The sequence below is a fragment of the Notolepis coatsorum genome, assembly GCF_963971535.1.
Source record: "Notolepis coatsorum genome assembly, chromosome: 3".
Taxonomy (NCBI): domain Eukaryota; kingdom Metazoa; phylum Chordata; class Actinopteri; order Aulopiformes; family Paralepididae; genus Notolepis; species Notolepis coatsorum.
Genome location: NC_140167.1, coordinates 63913609 through 63928946, shown reverse-complemented (window position 1 = coordinate 63928946; position 15338 = coordinate 63913609). Strand labels below are relative to the sequence as shown.

At 40.3% G+C, this 15338-nt stretch overlaps 1 protein-coding gene across 1 annotated transcript in view; it reads left to right on the top strand.

The window, feature by feature from the left end:
* crb1 (crumbs cell polarity complex component 1) overlaps window positions 1-5721 on the top strand; it is a gene marked incomplete at both ends in the record, with an annotated part of 156255 nt that extends 150534 nt beyond the window's left edge. Inside the window, one exon of the mRNA XM_084311229.1 lies at window positions 5473-5721. Coding sequence (XP_084167355.1) covers window positions 5473-5721 — 249 coding nt within the window. The remainder of the gene's footprint in view (window positions 1-5472) is intronic.
* Between the last annotated feature and the right edge of the window lie 9617 nt (window positions 5722-15338).

Here is a 15338-nt window from a genome sequence, read left to right as displayed (position 1 = left end):
TGTCTGTCTGTCTGTCTGTCTGTCTGTCTGTCTGTCTGTGGCAGTCAGTGCCTGATGGCTGGTCCGGTCGGTCTGTCTGTCTGTCTGTCTGTCTGTGGGAGTCAGTGACTAATGGCTGCTCCTGGCTGGAGCTTCCTCTGGCTAGGAGGTGTAGTACTCATCTCTGCTAGCCTGACAGGTAAGCAGTTTCTGGGGAGAAAACAAAAGGACGGCAGGTTGAGGGTTGTGGTAGGGAAGCATTTTTTATGGAATCTGATTCATTTTAAATATCTTATTGGATATTTTTTAGGTTATTATTTTGGGGGGAATAGACCTTTTCAGTGGAATTCCGTTGCTAGGGGAACAGATTGGACCCAAGTGTATTTCCTTTCAGCTGTTGATATTATTATTGCAGTCAACAGGAAATAAACATAGGCCCATTTAGAATGTTTATGCTGTTAGATTTGATGTGTTTTGCTTTTATTGCACTTAGATGAGTAACAATATATGATCAGTTACTCATCTAAGAGGAAGAGCTTAATGAATCCGGGTATAACATGGAACCAGTTTTAAAACAGAAGCAGCTGACGGAACCCAACCCGTGCTCCCTACAGCTTGCGGGTGGCGGCGGTGTTGGCACCCTGTCTGATTGGCTTGGCCATAGTGGTGGCGCTGGCGCTGGGCTTAGCTGTAGCCAAACTGCGGGAGAGGAGGCAGGCGGAGGCGGGGTTCAGACTGCAGCGCCTCCAGACCCCCGGGGGTCCTGGCGGTCCTGGTCCCAGCTTCCCCGCTGGGCTGGCAAACGCATGCATCAGCACCCTGGCAGCACGCGTGGAGCGCCTGGTGTAATGAAGCCAGGAGCGAGAGAGAGAGAGAGAGAGAGAGAGAGAGAGAGAGAGAGAGAGAGAGAGAGAGAGAGAGAGAGAGAGAGAGAGAGATGTGAAGTGTGTGAGAAAGGAGATATTAAAAAATTGTCAACAGCCTACGAAAAAAACTAAACCTACAATGCATTTCTCCTAACAAGTACGGTCCATCCAGCCAACGGCAGATTATAGCTCATATCGGGATGTTATAGAACTAAATTGTTATAATAATAAAAAAGGTTAAAACAATTCACAGAGCTGTACTCTTGCTTTTGCCATAAGTCATCGTTGTGATGAACATGGGGCGTTATACTTTTTGCTGACTTCTTTACTCGAGTTAGCCTAGAACTGAACTAGATTGACACTTTGTAAAGTTCTTCCAGGAAAAAGTACAAAGCTCATCACATGATGGATACTGACCAAATGAACAGTACGGCAATGGAGTTCTATGGCTTTTGGATACAAGCTATAATCTGGTGTTGGCTGGATGGACCGTACTCGTTAGTAGGAGAAATGCATTGTTTAGTGTTTTGTTTAAACTATTTGAGAAGAAAAAACAAAACATATTCAGAATACTGCCGCTAGAGTTCTAACAAAGACTGAGAACGATGAACATATTACACCAGTTTTCAGGTCTCTGCAATGGCTACCAGTCTGTCATGTAATTGACTTCAAAATACCGCTACTTCACTAAATCACTTAATGGTTTAGGGCCAAAATGAATCTCCTCCATATAAACCCTCTAGACCTGTTAGGTCATCAGGGAGCATCTGCTAACTGTTCCTGGGATTAAAACAAAACAACTAACCAACTCTGACTATAGGCTAAACACCTTTTTGTTCACCATTGCCTTTAGTTAAAATCTAATTATTGTGAGTGCAGCCCATTTCTTAATGATTTGTATGCTTACATAATTTTTTTCATATATAAATCTTTATGTATCCATTTGTTTTTATGTATTTTATTGAAAGCATTTAAATGAAATAACCTTGCCTTAACACATTCGGGGCCATTGGGATGCGTCTAATAAATCTCTAGAGGACCGGCAAATGTAAACAAACGTGGGGCTGTTTGTACAGCTAAATCTATACTTATAGTATTGCTATCTGTCCATTCTCATTGTCAATTGAGACCATAAACCGTCCCTTCAAAATGGCTTAAAGAATTTTTTTTTCATCAATACGATCTCATTTTATAGCGCCGTGAATATAAGCGTTATACGGGATTTGGTCTAGTATATTTCCTGGAAGGCGAGATAAAGGGCTAATAGCTACTACTGTTATATCCAATGGCATTTCTGTTATACATATGCTACAGTTAGAACTCAAACTGCATATGATCGGCACGATCCTCAAGCATGTATGCATGAAAGGGGGGGGGGGGGGGCGGGGATGTAATTTCTGATGATTGAATGATTACCAATAACCGCATTAACCTCATTAGCCTCATTCATTGATCGGATGGATGGCTATCAAAACAAGGCCCGATCGGGATGTACTTTACTTGAAAAAGATCTTACCGTGGGCCGGTAGGATCCCTCAAAGCATTTCCCCGTTATCGATCGCCATCTGGTAGATCGATATGTCCATTGGCTGATGATAAATCCAGTGGCGGCTCTGCCACTAGGGGCGCACGGGCGCCGCCCCACCTGCTGTTAAATCAGAGAAGAAGAAAATAAAACTTTTTAGTTTTTTGTTTTATAGCCCTATAAATAATATAAACATATTTAAAATGAATAATATTTACTCATTTTAAGTATGTTTGTATTTCCAATGCACAATATAACGTTATTATCTAAAATAAAAAACACTCGTTTTCCTGAGCAGGAAGTGACTCACGTTTTTTTTATTTTTTTATTTTTTAGTATTTCTCGGCCCGGGCTAGACGCGATAGCGCTCTGAGTGCGCGTCACAGTTTGATCGCTGTATCCGTCACAGCCAATCAGTGCATAACGCGTTGTGCGTTGAAATATGACTATTATGTTGGAATCCGGGCGCGATTTGAAGCGGTCTAGCCAGTAGCGTCAAGAATTTCTGTAGCCGCATTTCGCGGAGACGCTCTCTGATTGGCCGACGCCAGTATTTTTTTCCGTAGCAGAATTTCACAGAGACGATCTCTGATTGGCCGAATCCAATTTCCAATGTTCCAATTCTAGCTTATTCCTAGGTTGGTCCGTTGGTGGTAACGATAGTTGTGTTGTTGTGAGATGCAGGCAGCTGTTTGTCTTAGAGCGTGCCGTGACTGCAAGTTCTTTAGACTGTTAAGCTTAGGCACTCTTTCAAAGTTGGTTAAGGTTAGAGTTTGTCTTAGAGCATGGCGATAGAACGCCAGGTAGTTTGCAGTCTGTTCGAGCGGAAATGGACAAAGGAATGAAGTACTTGTGTTGTGTGGTGCTGCTAACTGCTAACAAGCTAACACTTGGCTAACAAGCTATATGGCGGATGCAGTCTGGACACAGTGGACAGTGGTCTGGAATACATCAACAGTGGATTATACACTACTTTATCAAGGCAAGCCCTCCTGCCCTGGACGTGTCAACTAAACAGTGAGTCTCTCTCTCTCTCTCTCTCTCTCTCTCTCTCTCTCGCTTTTGGATTGAAAATACGTGGATTATGGCTTGTTCAATATCGTCTATGTTTGAATGAATGAATGAATGAGAACTTTATTAACAGATTGCAGAATGGGTACAATACAGTACGGCTCAATACACACAATTGTTAAGGGGATGCAGACCAGAGAAAGACGTTTGTCTTGTTTACATCAGGGTCCCAGATTTTCGATTCATATCGATAGTTTAATAGCTAGCCTTGGCTCGTTTAACAATATGCAAAATATGTGTACAGCCCTGTACTCATACTGAAGTTATTCTTGGTATATAATAGGTCTGATTGTGTAACGAATCGATTCCACGTCGCGCTGTGTGTGAGAGAGAGAAGGAGAGAGGGAGAGATCTGCGTGTGTTTGGAGACGGAGCGAGTTTTGTTTCTAACTTTTCTATTTATATATTGTGTTTCAAGTTGTGAATTAGACTATACTTTATTTGACTGGTTGTGTGTTGTTGTAGTAACAGCTGAGCGACTCGTTCATAAGAGCCGATTCATTGCCGTGAGCGTGAGTCGAATCGCTCACGTCTTGCCATGAGTCGGTTGCGTGGTACTGTACATGTTTGCAAAATGTTTGGTATAGCGCCCCTAGTGGCGAAGCATCCACGAGCCGCTACTGGATAAATCCCCTTATTGCATAGTGAAATCTGCGATCCAAAATGTAATCCAAGCTACAGGCTGCACATCCAGAATTGAGCTAACTGAAAACTCCATTGAAAGTAAAAAAAAATAATCCACCGTTCAGCCACAGGGCACACTCCATTATCACGACAGCGGCCCTAAGAGGATCTGGCCGGTAATGCACGTTGGCGAATTCAAAGAGTAGGGTACATCTGCAGTGCCGCTCGGCAACCTTGAATAGGTTATTAAAATGAAATAAAAGCCAAAACAACTTGCCACGGACATATCCATCCTTCTGTCCACAACGGGTGGAATCGAATCACTGAGATATCCGTGCTTGGGCGGGATTGTGTTAAGAAAATACAGCTTTGTATTTTAGATGTGCAGCAATCTCTCTCCCTTCCTCTTGAGCAGTGGTTCTCAAACCTTTTCTGTCTATGTCTCTGTTCTCAAACCCTCCTCGCCCTAACAAAAGTATCATGAAATGGGCCAAATTAAAATTTATTGAATAACATCAATACAATGAGCTTTCAAAGATATATATAACAAAACAATAACAGTCTACATCAATAACCAAAAAAAGTATAATAATGAAAATGAAATGAAATAATGAAATTGTGCAATCCCTTTGCTAGAACAATAACATACATACCAATACAGTTCAATAGACACTCAGGCATGTGTGCTTTTAAAAAAAATAATAGAGAGACATCTCACCATGAGCAAGATAAGCTTTGTCATATTTTCTTGACTTGGTTTTTGGTTTATTGACGTTTGTTTGTTTCCGAAGCATCGCTTGTCTTACTTTTTGTCCCTATCAAATATTTCTCCATTCTGCACCGTGAAGTGAATGAACCCATTCATCTCCTCCCCCCAAACACTGCTCTTGAGATTGACAGATTTAAAAAGGAAAAATTAAGATTTTAAAATTAAGACAGAATAAAGAAGGCCTTTTTATTATTTTAAGAAAATAAAGCATTGTATTTTAAGTAAACACACAGTACTGTGTGTGTGTGGGTCACGCCCGTTTGCTTGAAATAGAAGGGAATTAAAATGAAGACAAGATATGTATGTTTGCAGCAGTCATGGCCATATATTCACCTCATTGTAAACAGAGTAAACAGGAATCCTGTTACCAGCTCAACATCAAGCCAGTCTTCTCACTGACCCTCCCTCCTCTGTCCTCCTCCCTGTCTGTCCGTCCCTACCTCTCTCCTTCCTCCCTCTCTGTCCGTCCCTACCTCCCCTCCCTCCTCTGTCCTCCTCCCTGTCTGTCCCTACCTCTCTCCTTCCTCCGTCTCTGTCCTCCTCCTTGTCATCCTCCATATCTCCTTCCTTCCTTCCTCCCTCTGTCCCACCCTCTCCATCCCACCCCTACCCACTCCATCCCACATCCCTCCCTCCAGTTGACCTCTGAGGGTTTGACCTCTGAGGGTTTGACCTCTGAGGGTTTGACCTCTGACCTCCTGCTGTTCGTCAGTCTGGCGGCCGTGGTCCTGCTGCTGGCTCTGATCGCGGCCTCCGTGGGCCTGGTGGTGATGCTGAACCGGCGTGCCACCCACGGCACCTACAGCCCCAGCCGGCAGGAGAAGGAGGGGTCCCGCGTGGAGATGTGGAACATCGCCCAGCCACCACCCGTGGAGAGGCTCATATGAGACGTCCCGTCCTGGTTTGACCCCCAGCACTAGGGCTGACCTTCGATTTTTTTTTGGAATTCGAAGCTTCGGGGCCGAGATTCGATTTTAATTCGAAGCTTCGAGATTAAAAAGAAATATATATATATATATTATAGTTAAAAAAAATAATAATTAAAAAAAATTTATGTTGTGGGACTTGTACAGCACTTTGTTCAACTTTGTCAGTGCTGTAAAGTTTAAACCTTTTTAAATCTTAGACAAACAAAACACTTTGCTTTCATGAAATATTGTAAGCAGTCATTTGAGGCTTTATAAAAGCAGCACAATGAACACAAATCTGTCAGTCTGACCTCATCTTAAATAACAAACAGCATTGTTTGTTGTAGTTAACAAAGAGAGGCAGAGTTGATTTTGCAAAAAAAGAAAAAAAATCATATTTTTTTCTTTTCTTTTAATAATCGAATTTTCTTTTCATATTCGAATCCCATGCCCATCGAACGAAGCTTCGAAGCCATACCCAGCACTCTGCATTCTCACCAACATGTGAGCCACCGCCATGTTCCAAGCATGTCCCAGTACCAAGTGAGATGATTTGAGCAAGGAGGAGTGGTGCCAGAAACGTCCCTAGACTTTTGGGGCGGCGGGGCCAGATTTATTTTTATTTGTGGACCCTTCTGTTCTATCCTACTAGATCTCCCTGTCCGAGGGGAATAGCAGTTTCCAAAATTTTCCATTGGGTTGAAATTATGTTTGACATGGTGATTGACGTTTCAAGAGGCCCCTGCGATTGGCTGACCGACCTCCCTATGACCAATGAAATAACTAAGATGGCCTCAATTAAATAATTCCACTTCTAATTCAGCAGTCATTACTGAGAATTTGTATTTATTTACTAAATAAAAATCCCTATTCTCTCACATAATAAATCCGATGGGTGGGGCCCTGATGGTGCTGTTCAGCGCTCACAGCAGGGGGCTGCAGGATGGGAGGGAAAACGCAGAAGGTTGCATGAGCCGTTTAACAGCAGTCCAACATCCTTTTCCAAGCAAAGGACAAGCTGTGACCAGAACGCACGGGTAATTCTACATAATTCTCACTAACAATGTATTCATCTTGAGCTAAAAACAACCCCCAGACATTAGAGGTCGATTCGTCTACATTAAGGCCTTTGGATTCTGCCTACCACTCCGCCCTAAGATTTATTACGGGTGACAAATATGATACTCACCATTGTCTTTTGTATGAGAAGGTAGGCTGGCTTTTCGGGTTAAAGGGAAAATCCACCCTAAAACGTCAGGGCCTACAGCTCTGACTCAGTTCAAATGTACCCATATCCCAGTAAAATCACCATGGGTACTGTCTAGTGTCACAGTGTCCTAGGAGTTGTTCCACTATTCACTGTCTCTGGAGCAGCTCCAGGATTTGGCTGTTGATGATGATGACGATGATGACATAACTATCGTGAACTATATTATGACCGACATTATCGTCATAATCTTGTCTCTGGAGAAACTTGTTCATTCACAAATTGAAACTGAGCTGTATACAGTATCATAGAAATAACATGAATTCATATTTTAGGGTGGACTTTCCCTTCAACCTGTATGACTCAAGATATAAAATGATGTGTACATTATTGTAATGGTTGTTTTGTACTTTATACTGTGAATTCGATTTTATTTGTGTTAATTTATGTTCCTTATTTTTTACAGTAAGTTCAGTCGAAACGCTTGTTTGTATTTGTATAATAATGTTTTGTCTCATCAACCAGTACCTGTAATTAGTTTGTACCTAAATGTCACAAATCTACTACCTAGAAACCAGCAGGGTGCAGGTCTATTCAAATCTATTCAAAATATAAACAAAAAAAGCAGTTTATTAATAGGGATGCACCGATCTGACCTTTTCAGTCCCGATACCGATACCTGGGCTTTGGGGATCGGCCGATACTGAGTACCTATCCGATACCCATTGTTCAATTAATAAACTGTATGCCTCACTGTGTGGAAGAGACTGGGATCATTCTTTTGTGCAAGGCAACATCAGGCTTGACTTAAAACATTACTTTCCTAACGTAGTGAAACAAAATGTAACAAATTAACACAGATATAAATGTACTGTTGTTATAATTGTTATTTATTATTCAAATGAAATAACAAAAAAAATTATATCTAGCTATTTTAGTCATATCGGGGCCGATATCCGATATCAATATCGGAGCATCCCTATTTATTAATTCTCAATTAAAGTATTCGTTTATAGGCTGAATAGGAAAACCTTCCCATACATGAAAGGGATGAATTGACCCATCTCAAACCCGCCCTCTTTTCTTGATCCTCCAATCACAACTGTTGCTTCCTCCGAGGGAATCAACAATTGTGATTGGAGGATCAGGGAAATATGGTGGGGCTTGATAGGTCTATACTATAAATAACTCATGACAGGAAGAAACAAAAAAAAAAACCATCAGAGACAAAATGTTGCATAAACATGATAAATTATAATTTATTTATTTGTTCAGTTCACAGTGCATACTGTTGTGTACCATTGTACCACTTTCTCATTAATAGCACGTTAGATTGACCTAAATTGTTGTTTAAGACAGTTTCTTCTGCATCGAGAACATGCAAGTAAGTGTGCCCACACAGACTCATAAATTATCAAGACTCCCAGCTAAGTGGCATACGACACAGTTAAGTCATTACAGGACCAGACAACGATGTGAACTGTACCACTAGTCCCAGTCTGTCACAACACTGAAAATGAGAAATAAACGTTTTTTTCTTATAAAGTATGAGTGATGTGTCTTTTATCTTGATGGGTAACACATCTTTCTTGGCCTTGATACAAAAAAATCCTTCTGAACTATAGTTCAATCTTGTCTCAGACTTGGTAGTTTATACTCAAGTTTCAAGTTCAAGTTTGCTTTTATTTGTCACGTAAGTACATCTACTGTACAATACAGAACCAAGCATTTCACTGTAATGTACATGCAAACTTGAACTTGAGTATAAACTGTACCAAGTCTGCAGACAAGATTGAGGTCGAAGGTACTATAGATACACACAGATCGTTGGGGTACGAGGGGAATACTGCAGCCAACAGGCTGGCAATGCTCTCTCTCTCAACCCTTACAGGTGTACAGTCTCACAATTGAGATTTCGAGAACCGAACCATTCTAATGTGAAGATGGCCGCTATGGAGTTCTAGAGTTCTCTGAAACAGAATTCTGATAAATCATAATTTCTTTTTTTAAACTTGCACTTGAAAGGGTTAATAATGCCGGTTAGCATTACATATGGATTCAATTCTTACCAGTTTAATGTATAGTGAATTGACAGCGAACACAAAAGCGGACAATGTAAAAACTATGTAAAAGCTGACACGGCTAACAAAAACACTAGATGTTTAGATTGGATGTGCGCAACAGTCTTTACAATGTGTTTGTAATGGAAACTTGAGCAAGGTTTTCTTTGTGTTCTGTGTGTATCTATAGCACCTGCATCTGATCTTCATCCTCAGACAGCCATGGAATAATCTATTATACTCTTAAATAACTATTTCAAGAAGCAGGTAAGATAGCTGTAATAAGTGATTATGAAACAATTTATCAAGTGTTGTTCATAGTGAGATATCATTGATATGAAAACAAATGTTTCATGTGACAATCATCTTTTTGACGTTTTTGCAGCTAACTGGGCTACCCTGCCTCTTGAAATACACTGATCTGTGATGCAAAAGATTGACAATCAGACATCCTGATCCTGCAAAATACAACCAAGCAGTGAAAGAATGTCATTGAGACGGAGGCAGAGAACAGACACATGTTGTTTTGATCAGTAAGTCAGTCTGAAAAAAAAAGCAAAGACATTCAATAATAACACCAGTTCCTCGGCCCAGAGGCCCCCCATGTACACGAGTACACCGAGTCATACAACTGTTACCACTCCAACTAACCCATCTCAAGTAAACCTGACTATCCTGATTCAAGGTAAACAGATCCGCCAGATGGTCGCTTACACAGAACCATCTGGGAAGTTGTCCTTTGAAACTGTTTGGAACAGGGCCGGCACTTAAAAAAAAGTGGAGTATATTTGCCTGTAGTTCGTCAAAGGACGCCGGTTGGTCCGAACCACTGTGGTTTGGGCTCAAGTGCATACGCTGAAGCCTGCCTAGATGGATTCTCGCGTGATCTCGCAAAGCCAGCTGCCACGCAAGGTTAGATTCACAACTCTAGATACAACTTTATACTATATTCCTAAACATGGATTGTGGTCCTGTAGCTCAATGGGTAGAGCGTGGCACTGGCACTGCCAGGGTTAGGGGTTCTATTCCCTGTGTAGCTCAATGGGTAGAGCATGGCACTGGCACTACCAGGGTTAGGGGCCTGTAGCTCAGTGGGTAGAGCATGGCACTGGCACTACCAGGGTTAGCTCAGTGGGTACTGGGTAGAGCACGGCACTGCCAGGGTTAGGGGTTTGATTCACAGTGGGATGTCCCATGCTCAAAATATATATATATATATTTATATTTATCCACTCATGGTACTGTAATATGCTTTGGATACAAGCATCCACCAAATGGCAAATTATGTTATATAACTTTAGGATTTGGAGTACCAGCCACTGGCCAGGTATAAGATTTCATATGTTATTATTATATAACTTTAGGATTTGGGGTACCAGCCAGGCATAAGATTTCATATATGTTATATAACTTTAGGATTTGGGGTACTAGCCAGGAGTAACATTTCTGTTATATAGTACTTCATTCAACTCTGACTAGTGAGGACAATTTAGCACTTGGGGCGATTGTCCTATAAGCACAGTCTGCCAGGCTGGTCACCTCTCATTGAGACAGGACGTCTCCACAACAGCTGTACAACAGTAGTGCAAACGGGTCCCGAGGTTTGAAGGCTTTGAACCTCTTCTGCAGGCTGCTGGCAAGACGATGCTCAAGTATCCCACCAGGTTTACAGTAAGTCACAGGTGTTTTAATAAACCAAGAGAGAAGAGTTTATTTTCCTTTGTTAACACTAAAGCTCAAGGCAGGTGAGACTGAATCCTACAACACAATCAACGCAATTTAAAATCTCTCTTGATCGACTGGATGTGTTGAAATACTGAAACGACTACTAGAAAATAATTTTTTTAACATACGGTACGATTGGTACATGCAGATGTAACAGTAAGCCTAGGCGTTTGCATGTGCAAGCAGTGTTGAGTCTAGGCTATTGATTTGATTAGAAGTAATGGTAACATTATGCTACAGAGCATGAGATGAGTCATGCATTTATCTGTTAATACCCTACAGAAATGTGTTGTTTTTCTTCCTCTCCAAATAAAAAATCTAAAACATTCAAATAGTGGGTGTCATTTATACAATATCGATTATATATTATCCATGTCAAATATACTCAAGCCAGAAAAAATACATGTCTAGTAATAGCTGAAAATTATTATTTTTTCATCAATATGAAATCAACATCGACGTTTAAACTAGAGAATACCCCTCGAAGCAACGTTACTAACACCCGGTTTACTTCAGAATGGATGGTCACAAAATTCAGAATTTACCAAAGAAAAAAGAAAGAAATAATACACTACAGTTACAAAATCTAAAAACAAGAGAGTATCCCGCAAACAAGAAAACGAATGCCATGAGAGATTCCCCCATTCTCTCTGAAAACAGGCAGAAAGACACCTGCCAAACCACTACCAAAAAGCAACAAAAACCCAACAGAAAACACTTAACTACTGCCAGTTAAACTACAGCGTGTTTATGGTGAAGCTAAATTATGTGTTAAAAATGAAAAGCGCTAGCGGAAAGCGATTCAAGTACCCAATATTCTCTCAGGTTACAACGTCTTTTCTCTGGACCAAATTAGTGCTTTTCTTGCTCGTCTCTTTTTCACATAAATCATGTGGTTTCTAGAAATGTGAAGACCTAACACTGCTTAAAGGAGGACTGAAGGCATGAACTATGACCCATGCCATTCTCTGACACGGTTGTGGCTAGAAGGCATTTTAACTTAAAATATTGATGATCTCACACAAACGCAATGAATGTCTCCAGTGATGTTAACGTTATGGTTAAGGTAAGGGTTTGATTTATAAACAATGATGTTACAGTTAAGGTAAGGGTTTGGTTTATAAACTGAGGTTAAGGTTAAAGTGAAAAATCTCCAAAATGTGAATACCTTCCAGCCATGGCCGCCCTAGACCTGTCTCTATAATACTATAACCTACCTTCTAGGGATGCAGCCATACCAACTATGTAAAGGGACTCTTCACCAAAAAAACAATGCTGATTTATTTTGCACATAGTGATCTCACACATCCAAAGACTCACACACATCTTTTGCACACATTCATTTAGTTTGACAGTTATTGAAAGTAAATGAGGTTGAATATGACCACTAGTGATGTCATCTGGGACATTGAATCCTCTTGGTGTGTTAATTACAGCTCAATGATATAAGGTAGCAGTCCCTATAAGACAAGATTGCTATTTTTTCATTTCCATCATTTCATGATGTTATAATTAACACAACACAAGGAATCAATGTCCCCAATGATGTCACTGGTGGCCATATTTAAACATATTTACACTCAATAACTGTCAAACTAAATGAATGCAAAAATGTTAGAGTTTTTGGACGTGTGAGATTATGTGAAAAATTGGTTTTGGCAAAGTGCCCCTTTAACTGTTGATACCAATTGACCTTGGTATCCCTCGGAAGCAACAGTTGTGATTGGAGGATCAAGAAAAGAGGGTGGGGTTTGCCTTCAATTATGAATACTAACCCTTAAGTAGTGGCTGATACTGAATACTGATCCAATCCATTACTTTAACTGACCCACACTATTAGTTTTGGGCCATACGACAAAAAAATACAGATTTTGTTTACCACCATAAGAGAGAGTTAACATAACATTTGGAAAAAGGCAGAAAATCATGTGAATTTGCTCTGATGTCACGACATGTTACATGTTGCTCTCAGTATAGAATTTCTGTATTACCGGATTATATTAATATTCTCTCATATTGGCCCAATATCCAATAACTATCAGTATCGATGCATCTCTTGTTCTGATTATACTACGTGGTACTTGTATAAGGCACACCGTTCATACACAACAACACAAATAAACAATCTTCCGTTTACACATTGTTCTCCATCACAGGACTGAGGATCTGAGGATCTGAGGTTTTGTTTGATGATTAACCCTTCCACTGCTGTGCTACCAAACGGTTAACCCTTTCACTGCGACAATACACAGAAGGTTAAATACAAATGTCCTGAAAATCGATGAATCGCCAAATAAAATAATGCAATCCGATGTACCTTATGGGTATACAGTAAGCGTTTTGACCGTTTTAAACACGTTGCATAGTAAATAACTTTTAAAGTGATCTGAATGGCTACAGGTATAAGTACTAAGATTGTTCGTGGCTTTTTTGGTTCCAAATGAAATTCTAAGAGACCAATTCCTAGGTGGGTCTTTCAGACAGCCTCTCAACAGCAGGGCCTCAACCTGCTCAGGAGGGCCCATACTCAGTTTGGAAGATCTGGTACCCCCAACATTTAAATCACATGAAAATATATTCATATATTTACTATGTATGTCTCTCATAAAGCAAAGTTGTGATATTCACTCTAATTTAATTTTATTACCAAGTTTCTGCAGCTTTCACACTTTCCCTGTGTGGCCTGCTTCTGTCATCCTTCAAATCAACCTCTCAAATCCCGCCCTCTTTTCTTGATCCTCCAATCCCAACTGTTGCTTCCCCTGAGACAACAGTTGTGATTGGAGGATTAAGAAAAGAGGGCAAAGTTTGAGACGGGTCAATTCCATAATTGATTCAGTTAAGTGACTGAACCGAATCAGGAATTATTATAGAGATTTCGTATAAAGGGCACAAGAGGGCTGGATCCAGGCTATTTCACACGGAAAATATGCTGCCAATAGTTTTTCATGTAAAAATAACACAAATCTGATCATTTTATTCATATTTGGTTTTGTTTGATTAGGGATTTTTCAAGGGACCCTGTTCTCATATAAGGGGGACAGTAATTGGGGACCTGACCCCCAGGTTGAGAAAGCCTGCTTTATGGGTAAACCATTAACACTAAGAAGCAGTGAGAGGATATAGAGAGAGAGAGATGCCATTAAAACGCTACACAGGCTGGCATCTGGCATAAATCATACTAATCATAAGTACTGGTCCTAAACATTATTACAACACGCACAGGAGAAAAAAAAAGGCTTTCTTTATCTTCCTCCTCTGCCTTGAGGCATCTCAGAACCACAGTAACCAATCACAGTCCTCTGGACATTGTTATTCTCTCCATGGGAGATTCTCTGTCTTTACGTCATTCTCTTCTTACATACTATGTCCACATAGCTACCTCTCCGAGGAGAACCATATTGCTTAATTACAGTACAATCATCAATACTTGCATTTAGATTACAGTGTGACATCAAAGGTCATGACACACAAGAGGCAAACTCATAGGAAATGTAGAAGGAGAGACATTGCCTACATTTTTGGCCAAAAGTATTTTTTTCACAATATATTTGTTCCTTTTTAACACCCTATAATACACACTCATGTTGTCACACTTGTCAATCTCCATTCAATAGGAAGGGAATGTTGCAGATGCATCGAGGAAAGCATCATACCTTACATTTCTGTGTGTGTGTGTGTGTGTGTGTGTGTGTGTGTGTGTGTGTGTGTGTGTGTGTGTGTGTGTGTGTGTGTGTGTGTGTGTTGTGTCTACAATACAGCTAACAGGCCATGAGATGGATGATCTTCGTATCCTTATGTGCCGTTTGAACCGCAAGGATGTATACAGTGGTACGTATGTATGCGTGTGTTACTGTATAAGACAAACAATAAGTCTGGGAGTGTTGCATATTTGGATTTTATGGTGGTTTTAGTTTTTTTCTTTTGTGATGTTTCTTCTTGACTTGTACAAGAAGACTTGTACAGCCCATGGGGGCTATTCCATGTGATTTCGGGCTGCTATACAAATACATTTGATTCGATTTGATAAAGAGCCACAGCGGGTCTCGTCCTTCTTATCTACATCATGACTGGCCTCCACGTTTGTCACCATTGAGATTGAAGATTCAAAAAGGTGGAGACGAGAAAATTAGATAAGAGGATGAGAAAGAGTGCGTGATGGAGGGAAAGAAAGCTAAGAGGAGATAGGGGTAAGGTATCTATTAATCTCCAGAGAGAGAGAGACTCCAAGAAGTATTGGAACACAAGTCCATGACGATGAGTGTTGCGGAGTTTCGGATTACATGTAACATCATCCGATTACAAAACCATTGAAACTGTAATCTGGTACAGTTACTGTAAAATACAGAATAATCAGATTGCAGTTACAAAATAAAACAGGTCATTATAAATTGGATTACGCAAAAACATAGGTTGAAGGTAAAAAAAACAAACATATTTTGATTCTACATCTTGTACATAATTTCAAACAACTTAAAATAGTGATAAATTGTGACTGTAGATGATGAGAGAACACTATTGAAATCACAGTATATAAATTGGAATAAATTGGTTGGTTTTAACAAAAGTAAATGAAAATAATCAGATTAAATTGCAGAACTTTA